At 41.7% G+C, this 13,055-nt stretch overlaps 1 protein-coding gene across 1 annotated transcript; it reads right to left on the minus strand.

Moving 5' to 3' along the window:
* Positions 1-2,728: 2,728 nt before the first annotated feature.
* On the minus strand, positions 2,729-12,517 carry LOC104622324 (protein O-mannosyl-transferase 2-like; the record flags this gene model as incomplete). Its single annotated transcript, XM_010289063.1, has 10 exons — positions 2,729-2,887; positions 3,480-3,594; positions 4,207-4,347; positions 6,208-6,313; positions 6,529-6,588; positions 6,799-6,870; positions 8,009-8,085; positions 9,753-9,844; positions 11,497-11,648; positions 12,439-12,517. Coding segments are annotated over 10 exons (1,000 nt in total), but the record flags the coding sequence as incomplete, so codon positions are not given.
* Positions 12,518-13,055: the final 538 nt, after the last annotated feature.

Genomic DNA, 13,055 nt, shown 5'->3' on the forward strand with positions numbered 1-13,055 from the left:
AAAACATAGCCCTTGGAATCCAGAGGGTGCAGAGGAAATATCTGCCCTCTAATCTTCAAATGTAGACATTTTAATACTTTTAACTCCAAATTTAAAAAACAAACCACAAACAAATAAAACAAAGAGATTCTGCTGGAGGTTGCTCCCTCTTGTGGAATAGCTAGGTTTTTTTCACTGTATGCCTCCATCCCCTTACCAGCACACAGAGCCTAAGAAATACGATTAGTCTCAACGCCAATCAAGTGCCCTCAGAGGATTTCTGAAATGGCACTCCTAAAGAAAAATTAACCTTTGTCTGTATTGAAACAGAAGCTGGGCTTGCGCATAGGAAGGTGGGATGGGAGCATGACATTTGCCACCTTCAGCTGGCCAATCCCCAAAACCAGCTGCCAATCCCCACCCAAAAGATTGTTAGCAATAAAGGATAGAGGGACCCTGGCTGAGGAACACACTGGCTCATCTTCCTCACACAGCTGCTACAAAGCTGACCCCTTCATAATAACTGCAGTAACCAAAGTTACTAAGTCGACCTTTGCTTTCCGACAGATTTAATTTGATGAATAAAGAGCATTAGAAACTGTCATTCCAAAACACAAGTTTTTTAGTTTTCTTTGTTGTTAGTGTTAAGGGCAACTGTGTGACTGTATGTGCTGGGAAAAAAACCCCACACTTTAAATCACAGTTTTTATCAGCCCTTCTGGCAAATCTTCCCCATGGCAATGGGACTACCTTAGGGAAAGCTCATTTTCAAGACAATAAGGTATTAAGCTGATAATCTCACCAAAAGTAGAAGATGCTGAATCACATTGCTACAAAGGCAGCACTGCACTGTCTGCCTGCCATGTTGCCAATAGTTAACAATTTGCAGCTGCTGTCAGATAAAGCAGGATCTGAAGAAGTTTGCAGCCTTCCCCCTCATCCTTCTTGCCTATATATCACCTCTGTGAACCCCTGGCTCATGCAGGTGGGACCACTTCCTGCAATAGCATGTGGAAAAGCATCACCAAACCCAGTAGCTAATTAGCACAATGACTTCCCACCATGTATTACCAGCAGGTGATTAACTCAAACCCTTTAGAATCAAAGGCATAGGTCCATACCATGGAATTAGTGTCCACAGGAGTCAACTTCTGGAGAGAGATGTGACACACCAAGCCAGAGCCTTACAATAGCAAGCAGCTCTTACTGAACAATGCTATGGATCTCTACTAAAGAGGAATGAAGGCAAGTCTGACTGGAGTCTCAATCTCCCACACAGAACAAATATGCTAAGACAGCCCTTCTGTGTGGTAGGAAATACATTAGAATTCAAAGTTTGTTAAGAGAAATGAATGCACAATTCATGTTTAAAGATGGACACACTCACCTGCTGCTCTCCCTGTACCTGTAATTTTGATGCAAGGCTGAGAAGCAGAGCAAGAACTCTGAAACGAAAGGCTTGAGTTCCTTGAAACATACACAAGAGTTCTGCAAATGTTACTTCTCAAAACAGGAACAAAGCTGGGGCCTAAGTGTCATTCATGTTGTATGCTACAAGGTAGCAACCTTGAACTGTGACAAGAAATTTAAATTGGGTGAAGAGTAGGAAATGGAATAAAAGGAGCATTTACAAAAATAGACCTAACACAGGAGAAAGGCACCTGATAAATAGCATTCCACTTTCTTGGAAGGGGTGGATTCAACATCCAACGGCTCTTGACACTTAGCAGACAAAGCATTTTTGTCTGGCCTCTTATTTTCTTCAATACAGTAATTTGATGGTCAGCCCTCTATGAGAGGGAACTTGCTGGAATAAAGTGCACAGATACCGTGGCACTGACAGCCAGTTTTGCAGATGCCACATTCATTAAGACCAAGTCTTCCCCTAAAAGCACACAGGTACTGGCACTGGAATAGCTGGGATCAAAACATGAATGACAGCTGCCTGTAAAATTCCCAGCTATCATTTCAGTCTCTAGTATATGGCCAAGAAGCCAGGCTTCACAGCATACTGAGACAGAAAATAAATCGCCTGCTATTGTAAAGAAGCTACAAAGTGCTGAGCTGGAACAGTCTGTCTCTGAGCACAGGCTTGCTAGGTGACTCTTACAAATGATTAAAGGTGACCAGAAAGCAAGGCAGTATACAGGGATAAACAATCTCCACCTCCTCCGTCTGCAGAGGGCCTGGGAGACAGGCAAGGCACAGTGGCTCAGGAGATTTCGAGCAGACCCCTTTAAGTTAAATTCTAAAAATTCAGGGTCAAAACAAAAAAAACACAGCCAGCCACGGGCAGGGTAGAATGGAGGTCCTCAGATACTTACATGAAGCTTTCAAAAGCCTTGCCATAAGAAAGGTTGTTACTCATGATAAAAGTCCTAATGTCTCAGATGCTGTCTGGCTCTCAAGCTGCAATGATGCTTATATTACCAGAAGGAAGACACGCACACACATGAACATTCAACTACACAAGACCAACTTGTACTGGTCTGACTGCTGGAATGCCACTGCTGTTTGACTGATACATATTGCTCAAAAGAATTGAGATTTAAGCAGCCAGTTGTCCAGTAATATAACCTAAGGATTCAGGACATGAGTCTTTTTAAGAGAACCTTCTCATGGTCGTCCTCTGCATCTTCCAATGCAGGCAGTGCAAACAAATACCAAAGCAACAGGACTACTATATCCAGAGTTCTCCAGAGGGGGCATTTTACAGCCACACATCTCCAAACCACCAGTCAGCCTGACATGCAGCAGATCTCATGGTTGTCATCCGCTGTTCCCAGGCTCCCTTTGCTGGCTCTAGAACTCCCAGGAGTCCATCCACCGCAGCCCTGCCATGGGGCTGCTAGGGTCAGAGGCCATGGGTCCTATCATCCCATAGGACAGAGGATGGAAGAGGTAGAAGCTGTGGAAAGAAACCAAATGCCCATCAAGGACTGCAGTTTTCTGTCTCAAGAACATCACAGCAGATTAGTCCATACAGATGTCGCACAGGACCTTTGTTTTTGGGCTGCTCTAAGCTTCACTAGGGACCTTCTAACCTCTGCTGAACACAATATATACATAGAACACAGTTTTATCACAGGTGGTATTTTCTCTTAGAAAGCAACAGCTTGGAGAAAAGCCAGCTGAGAAAACCTACAGAAAAGAAGAATTTGCCTGTATTTGAGGGATGTGGCACCATCTGACATTGGGACTAGAATCAGAAACCACTGAGCTGTTGGTTTGGAGAAGAGTGTTCACACTGAGTGCTGGGATAAAAGAAAGATTCTCTGCAATGGAAAGACGTTTTATAATGCATTACTGGGACACAGATGATGAATCTAATAAAATTTGAGGTTTTAGGATTGGGCTTGATGATGTCTGACAGGTTCAAAAAAAAATTCAGCAGAGAAGAGAGGCAGGGACAAAGGCTAAGGATAATTAGCAGGCACTAAGGTTACCACTGAAAGACTGACTGTCACACATTCAGGAAAAGCTCAGCTTTCAGCACTGACCTGTACATGATGAGCAGAACCAGTGCCAGGAATCCCCCTCCATATACTTTTCTAGCTGTAGTGCTGGGTGACAGAAACCCAGCACAGAACTTCAGTAGTGTGTCCCAGGTGATTCCTAGGAGAAGGAAGAGGTAGAAGTCAGGAGCAATGCAGAGGCCAAAGAACAGAGCTTGCTACGTTCAGCCACAACTGGGCTGACAAAGCTCCGTTAACACCAGAAAACCTGGTCAATTTTAAAATTCGGTTACCTTGGTAACCTTCAGAACTACAGGGATTACTTTGTATCAGCAGAATGTTCTTTTTTCCTACCTTTCCCTTTGAATAAATGCAAAAGCGATGTGGGCCCCAACATGCTAAGTTGGTACAAAATCACAGGAAAAACTACCAAGACTGAATTATAAACAGACATGACAGAAAAGTGGGGGCAGCAAACAAAGGGAAAGAACTTGTATAAAAGCATATGTACGAACAGTGACACAGCAGAGAATAAGAATCACATCTCTAAATTTAAATGCCCTAAGCACTAGACATGACTGCCTTTTCAGGGTGGTAACAAAAAAATGACAATTTGGCACTGCAACTTGCTTTGTGAAAAACATTTTGAATTAGTCAATGTTTTCAAGCACTTGGCACAAGAAGTGGAAAACCTATAAAAAAATAAATATACTGTTTAGTCTGAAAACATGCCATTTAACAGAATTGCCTTCTCCCAGACCCTAGTATTTACCTGTCAACATGCTGGAAAAAAGCATGGCAGGGAAGTAGTGGTGAAAGTAGAGAACTCGGCCCATCATAAAAAAAGGGAGGTAATGAAGGAGCCAGCCCAGAATGATCTGCCCTCCACCATGTAGCACAACTCTGGACAGTTCTGGAACACAAATAAACAGATGTCAGCAGAGAAAAACTCAACTACAGTTCCTATTTGCAAGCCTTATCACAGTAAGTAAACTCAACAGGAATGATCTTTGCAGGAAGTCATGTACTGGTCTGAAATTGGTCCAAGCTTCTGGAACATCACAGCTGCATTCTTTATAAACATACAAACACTTTCAGGAGAACAGTTATCAGAAAAGATATACAAAGGCGTAAGTCTCAAGGGACTGGCAGGAGGCTGACCGTGCTCTTTGTTAAGACCAAACCTGCAGTTTCTCAGGATGTACATCAGACTAATTACATCATTCCAGTTTCTGATGTTTTTTATTCTCTCTGCAATGAGACTACCAGCCATTGAGATGATCACTTTGCCAGGCTTTCCTGGAAAGAAATGATGCCTAGCTTTCAGAGCCCGGGGAAGCGACTGAGAGCTCTGGTGTCTGCATGCAGCCTAACCAATAACTGATTGTGTAACTGTATAGTTTCACATCACATTTTAGAATTCACTTCCCACAAAGAGATCTACAAAATGAAGCAACCATTGATTTAAACTGGAACGGTCAAAGTATGACTTATTAGGGTTTGTGAAAAGCTCTACAACCTTGGAACTGGACAGAATAAAGGATCACTGCATCTCTTGCTTTTGTCATTTGCTTTTCGTAAGTATCAGGAAACATTTCTCATTTCAAAACACCATGCACAATACAGCAGTACAGAGCACAGGCAGAGCTTGAGAGCAGGGCATTGATCCAACTGGTCTGTCTCCCTTACAGCCAATACAGGTAGCTCCTTGCAGTATTTTTGTTGAAGATCTGTCCTGTTCACTATTAAACTATTTGAGATATGAAGCTCCCACTCTTTCAACCTAAGCTGAGTGCTTTCCCACCCCTGGCACACCAAGTCCTGCCACCCATACACTTTTAAGGTGCCTGCAAAAGGCATTTGTGAAAAGAAAGTCTATTATCAGTTACCTATGTGGGGTAAGTATCTCTACTAGAAATAAATCTTGGAAGCCTGCAAAGCAGAACAAGCTAAAAACAATGGGACCAGTAGATCTCTGCATCAAGAAGGTTTCCCTGACATATGTTTTATCATCTTCTCCTATTGATATGTCCAGATCAAATACAGTCTTTCCAACAGATAATGCACCTAGACATTTCTGAGCTGCAGTAATCAATCTAAGTGATAGCAATTGTGGCCAACATCTGGACGCTTGAGCAGTTCATAAGCAACTCCCATGCTAGGCTGGGTGATCACTTGCAGAGCAGAACTACTGACTAATCCAAACCCTTGTCTGCTGCAAGAAAACAAGGCAGCAAAAGCCTGCTGAGACTCCTATCTTTGGATGACCTTAAGATGCCAGCTTATACCCAGTCCAGCTCTGTACTCTCCAGCAAAGGAACTGTAAGACATTTGAGGAGCCACTGATCACATCTCCTGCCTGTGAGTCACCTTCAGAGCTCTTCTCTTTGGCTAAATAGGTGTCTCAGGGCTCTTGCTGACTTGTGGCTTTCCCATCAAGTCTTACAGGCTTAGGAAATTTGGAAACTCATCAGGAGTGGTCTGCCATGCAAAAAGTGATATTTATTCATCAGAGTGATTATTTCTAGTATGGAACCCTTTGTTAACAGTCACATCGTTCAGTGCTACACTTTCAAAGCAATATATAGCTTAGTGTTTTGTACATACAGCTGCCTTGAGTGCATTTTGTTCAACCCCCACGGTTGCAATGCAATATAACAAAAGATTTTCTTTTTTAATACAGGAGTCCCAAGATGAGCTTTCCTGTATCAGGAAACCGGCATGTTACAATAGGGATTCTATAGTGCGGGAAGGATAGGAGGACTGACCTCACCTTTGAGTTCAGATGTCAGCTGGACACCTCTCTTCAGGGTCACTGCAGTGGAAACTGCTATCAGAAGATATAACCCAATAGTGACCAGATTTAGCCACCAAATCACCTACCCAGGGGAAAAAAGAAAGATTTGTGACTTTAGGCTGGAAATAGGAATGCACATGTGAGAGGAAATGAAAAGCTACACACAAGCATAAGAGTACAACGAGAGAGACAGTCCAAAAGAAAGAGGAGGAAAAGAATCAATGTCACTGGCAGAAGCAAGAGTAAGCTAAAATTTGCTATAAAGACATTGGTTTGGAACCTCCCACTCCAACTTACCGGGTTTCCCAACAAATAAACCCGATAATCAGTCTCATTGACACCAGAAAAACGCAGACCCTGAGGAAACAGAAGGGAGTAAAATGGGTTTGAATCAATCCAGTTTGTATTTTGCACAGTGTCACAGGTGAGACAAATTCCCATCTACACGGCCCAGGTGCCACAAAATAAAGCTGACATCATCTTCAATGCAATTAAGAGGTGCTATGCTTCAAGAAGCACAGCAAAAAGCACTTGAAAACAGAAAGACAGGTTGATTGATCAATATACCTGGTAGTTGATGGGCCAGTGCCAAGGTTTGGATGTAACTTCATTGTCCTTTGGTTTAAGGCCACTGTTTCCCTATGGATAAGTCAAGATAAAATTTAAATGAGCAGGAAGTTACGCTGCAAAGCCCATTGAGAAATGTCTGGGTACACAAACATACACAAATATTTCCTGAGTAAGGGCTGTTTTCTGACTAGATGGCCACAATGAGGACAATGAATGTTTTAGTATTACTGTGCAAGTGAAAGTGTTCTTTGGCTACCACTAGAGGCAGTATTCTCTTGTATCTCTTCACCAGCTTTTCTGTCACTGAGGATATATGTTGCATAAGCAAGACCTTTTCGACAGGTTTCCCTCCACTCTGAAATAAAAGCCTCAAAGACTATTTCCATGGAAACTCATGCAGATGCTTCCTTATCTGAGACAGCATTATGACTGGTTGCCATGGAAATGCTTAGCATTAATAATAATTTGCTCGACTACCTTCTTTCTTTTTAGAATTTGAGAAGAGCTTTACAAACAGTAGCAAAATAAACCTTAGACTCCTTTCTCAAAATAGTAACTTCTCATTCTTCAGATAAAGGATTGAGGAGCTGGAAGCAGAAGGGCTGTGGCCAAGAGCATAAAAACCAATCATGCGGAAAGATTGCAAGAGTAGTTCACCTTTAAAATATTATAATCCAGCTTTTTTTTTTTTTTTAACATTCAGGGATAAATAGGGTAAAGCAGAAAACACAGCACCTCGATGAACTTAAAAAAAAGTTTTCCATTTTCAATCCAAACATTTATTGTTCTTTTAAGTGTCTGTTTAGCCAGTTTTCCTGACTCTGACCACAGTAATATCCTCCTGCCTCACAAATATTAATTTAACTTTGAAACCTTCCAGTAGGGTAGGGAAAATTTCCAACTCTTCTTTACAGAACCAAATTTCAGCAGTGGAGGGATTACCTACTTCGGCTGTAGCTAGATCACACCAACAGCAGAGCTAGGCATCAAGCCCAAGGCTTCCAAACTTTCAGAAGGTTTAGTTGCAAGACCACGCTTTTTTCTAAGTATTTAGAATTATATTAATACATAAATTCAGGTAGGTTGCTGGGGCATGTAAATTGTGCCCTAGCTTGCAGACATCACACATATCTCAGAATACGCTATTTCTTTTTGATGCAAAAGAAAGGAAGACAAAAATTATAATCGGGAATTAATCATATCCTACCCGGATCATAACCATGTGAGATTCTAGCAGAATTTCTGCAAAAGACGGCTTCAAAACATCCAGGCTGATATTGGGCACTTTAGAAAAAGAGAGAAAAACAGATGAGAAGTCTGTATGGTTTACTTTTATTTGCCTCTTTCCTAATAAACTAAACTCTCTCTTCCTGTTACAAATCTGCTTCTAGCACCTCTTTTAATTCCCTGCGCAACTCATTCATATTCTAAACACAGAGGCTTGCAGTCAAAAGTATCCCCCAGTGAATTTCACAACTGATGTACTCCTAGATTTCCTCCTTTACTTCCAGGAGCAAGAGAAATAAGTAAAAGTCCATGAAATAAACAGGTTTATATTTCTAGCTGAAACTACAGACATCTTGTTCATAGACTGCTGTTTAACTGTAAATGAGTGTGCTAGTTTTGGCTGAGACAGTTAATTTTCTTCATAGTAGCTAGTATGGGGCTATGTTTTGGATTTAGTATGAGAATAACGTTAACACACAGATGGTTTGGTTGCTGCTATGTAGCTCTTACACTAGTCAAGGACTTTTCAGCTTCTTATGCTCTGCCAGCAAGAACCTGGGAGGGAGCAGAGCTAGGACAGCTAACCCAAACTGGCCAAAGGGGTATTCCATACCATATGATGTCATGCTCAGCATATAAAGCCAGGGGAAGAAGGACGAATGGAGGGGATGTTCGCAGTTATAGCATTTGTCTTCCCAAGTAACAGTTATGCGTGATGGAGCCCGGCTTTCCTAGAGCTGGCTGAACACCTGCCTGCTGATAGGAAGTGGTGAACGAATTCCTTGTTTTGCTTTGCTTGCCTGCATGGCTTTTGCTTTCCCTATTAAACTGTCTTTATCTCAACCCACAAGTTTTCTCACTTTTACCCCTCTGATTCTCTCCCTCATCCCACCAAGGGGAGTGAGCGAGTGGCTGTGTGGGGCTGAGTTGCCAGCTGGGGTTAAACCACGACAATAAGCCATGACTGTGGGAATGTAAAATGCATGACAACAGAAGAGGAAATTCTACCAAGTCAACAGCCCAGGACTCCTCTCCTTTGGTTTGCATACAGTCACTCTGAAAGGCTGAAGAACACTAGTTTTTTTAGTAACTCAAAACTCAGCCTAAGTCATCTGCAATTCATGGGATGAAAATTGTATCGAATAATTCAGGCTAAATGAGGCTGTGACACATATCTAGCTCCTGAATGAGGCTGCAAGGCCCATCTGTCATTACTGGCAAACTTAGTTCTCTGTCACACACCTATTCATTTCTTGATGGTACTGCAAAGTCATTATTCAGCCCCCAGTAAGAGAAGGAAAAAAATATGCCAGAACAGGGTGGATCCTAGCTTTTTAAAAAAATCATTAAAGTCTATATAACATACCCATAATGATGACAATAGTTCCCAAATAAATGAACAATGTTAAAAACAGCCTGTACTGCAGTGCCTATTAGAACTTCACACTTTTGTTACCTATGAAGATCTCAAAATCTTTAAAAACATCTTTATACTTCCACTACACTTAAAGCATTATCATCAGCTTACAGTACAAACAGTCAAGTAGAAAAAGACCATGCATCTCTGAACAACTGGCCCAAGTTCAGCAAGTTCATGCTTGAGTTGGGAAATAACACACAAATTCCAAACATTGAATGGCAGTTCTTGCCATCTGATAGCTCATCCCTTCCTTTAACAACACACCAAGATGCACTCTCAAAAGAAATGGAAATAAAGTACTTACACTTAGGGTTAATATGATCTTCAAAGTTCCATAGGGAATTGGGAGTCTCCTTCAGGTATGGTGTGCAGGTGACTTCCACTTGTTCCCAACCCCTGAGGAACAACAGAACATTTTTTTTTTCTCCATTTAGCTTCATAGTTCCCCACAACACCTATCATACCACTCAATGCCAGCAGCTGCATTCTTACACACTTATCTCCTCTAAGCACCATGTAGAGACTGAAACAGCAGCCAACATCAAAATTCTCCTGAATATTTGAACCACATTTCTAACTTTGGGCATCTAAACTGAAAAAACTAGGTCCATAGATAAGCAGTGGGATTTCTGAAGATGATGCACATTGACAACTAGAAACTATTTCGAATCAACCCTAAAGTCTCTCCAGAAGAAAATCACCATCGTTAATTTGAGTCAATCCATGCCTACAGTAACTGTATTACAGAAACAAAAGAATGACTTCAGAGGATCCCAACAACTGTTCATTTAGTCTGTCACCCTATTTCTAGAAGGTCACATCAAACACTTTGGGAGAAAGTGCATCAAACCCTGTAGTAATGTGACAGATTAATAAGGAATTTTCTATCAATCACCACTTAGCAGACTTAACTCCACTAATTAATTAAAATAATTAATTAATCACCACTTAATTCTCTGAAGGACAGTGATTACTCCCCTTTAAATTTGTAAAAAAATCATATCAAAATCCAATATACTCTAATCATCCTTATTTGCAGTTAACAAGTATTTCTTCCCCCTCAGCTCTTAATGTCATCAATATTTTGTGGCAATAACTTCCATTCACAGGGTAAATTTGTGCTGGGGGCAAGAGGGAATACAGATCCTTTCCTGAACATTGTTGACAGAGGCAGTGATTTGTTTTTTTTAAAACCAATCACATTATTTACCCATGAGCCCAGCTGTATTGGTGAAGTCTAAATGGTACTTGCATTACTGACCAGGCAGTCACCAGAGGTATCTGCCAGTGCTCACTATCATTCAGCATCCACAGGATTCCTCAGAAACCCTTTTACCATAACACAGTGAAACCTAAGCTAGCAGTAATGGAGGCTGCTCTGGAAAGAGAAGTAGTATGACCACACAGCCTGCTGCTTCAGGATCCATGTTAGTATCCCACACAGTACAGCTCTGCAGATACAGCAGCTTGCTTGGCATTAGTCTGGATGTCTCTGAATATACTGCATTTTAATGATTAATACATATAATCCAAGGACATATTAAATCACAACCCCTGCTAACAGCAGCTTGTTACTGTTGCACTCACTTCAGATGCTGCATGCAAAAATGGGAGGTCTTCCAACCACAGAAGAAATTAATACCAGTAAAAAGAAGTTTGGAGGATTATGGTATGGAACAGCATGAACTGTCACAGTTTCTAGCAATTTTTGTGAATACCAAGGATAAAATGGGCCTTGAAGAACATGTCTGTCATCCCCTCCTGTATTTGCCAGATGACAAGATCTACATCCATGCCACTCTTGAATCTCTTAGTACAGGATATTATTTTTCAGAGCTATATACCTTTGCTGTAACAGACTGCATAACCCTAACCCAGATCTTCCTCTCTGGTTATATTTTTAGTACCTGCTAGTTACTTTTTTATTCTTTTAAAGATAAAGAAATGGAGGAAATGTGGTTATTGCTTAGTTTAAAAGTACCATTGAGCAAAGGAACATGTCAGCTCAAGGCCTTGCAGGGGTTGGAGGGGGATTACAAGCTATTTACCATTTTGGCAGAGTCTTTCCAGAAGAGCCCAATATACACCCTGTGACCACATGGGTTAGCCGGACCTGACTCCGAAGGACTTTGATGAGCTTCCCAGCCTTTCTGCCCACCACTTCAATCCGCCAGAAATCATTGGAGTCTCCTGTTCCATTCTATCATGCAAACATACCATAGGTGGAAAAAAACCCCCACACAACAAAAAACCAAACACATCACAAAGAACCCCCCCACAAAAAAACCCAAACCAACAACTGAAGACATACAGGATTGAAGCATTGCAAATAGGAACTTATGAAACTCTAATGGTGGCAAAGCTAAACAAAGGACTCCAGGCTACCCTCGCTCAGACTTCACAGAAGAGATTCCCCATCAGGAAAAGATGACTCTAGACATGAGCAACAACTCACAAACACATTTTTATGTTGCCAACCTTAAATTTTTTTTGCTTCCAATTTATACTTGACTGTGGCTCAGAGTTACATTTTAAACAGGGGTAACTTGGCTGCTTCACAAAAGGGGTTTAAGCAACAGCCCCTTGCATTTGGAAATTCAGCCTGCAAAGCAGATTGCATTTTCGTGATTCAGAATTCTGTCATCATTCTGTCAAAAAAAAGGTGCTTGTCTATGTGACAAGGCCAAATACATAAAATAATACTTGTCAGAGCAACTTCAAGGTTGCTCAGTTTGGAATTTCTGGAATTGAACGCTGCCAAAGCTAGACTGGCAGTAAAAGCTTAAGTTATTTTCTTGTCTGTGTTCACATTAAATAGACCTTAAATATGAGATAAGCCATTTCATACTCAATCAGTTTTTCCTCCAGTATGGTAGATGCACATCTATCACCTTGGCTAACAAACTAAAAAAGCAAGAATAAATCCCGTTGCCTTGGTATGAACTCTCCCCAAAAGAAGGAGCTTTTGTTTTATCTTGCCATTCACTTACTATTCCATAGCCAGTGACCTGAAAATGCTTCCTTGTCAGGGGGGCCTCGTGCTGGTGACTGTGAAGATTTCTAGAAGTTCTGAAATTAAATTAAAAAGTCAAACATTGTTTTGTTTTTACGCCTCAGTCAATTAGTGATAAGAACGCTGGTGTGAGCCATGCAGAGCTACCAGCGCTTTGGCCACTGCATCCAAGCCGAGCGCCGGGCAGGACTGCAACCTTAACAGCGATGGGGCCACGGAGTGAAACCGCCACGTCCCACCATGCGACTCTGAGCTTACGCCACACCAGGCAGCGCTGGAAAAGGAGGATTAACATGAATAGATCCCATCCTCAGGCTACAGTCCACCACCTCCGAGGGGCAAAGCCGTTGGTTTTGGCTTGTTTGGTTTTGTTTTTTTTGTTTGTTTTTTTTTTTTTTTTAAATTAAGAGTAAAGGTGTGGCTAACAGTCCCGCTCCCGCAGGAAGCAAAGCCAGCTCCTGACCTCTCTTGACGACCCGTTTTGAGTTTGAGGGGAAAGATTGTACCATTTAGTCAGGCGGGGGGGATGTGTCAAATCAGTGGCCCCCAATAGTACCAGCTGTACATGCTGCAGACAAACAGCCTCCCGCCCTA

The sequence above is a fragment of the Phaethon lepturus genome, unplaced genomic scaffold (genome assembly GCF_000687285.1).
Source record: "Phaethon lepturus isolate BGI_N335 unplaced genomic scaffold, ASM68728v1 scaffold18196, whole genome shotgun sequence".
Classification (NCBI taxonomy): domain Eukaryota; kingdom Metazoa; phylum Chordata; class Aves; order Phaethontiformes; family Phaethontidae; genus Phaethon; species Phaethon lepturus.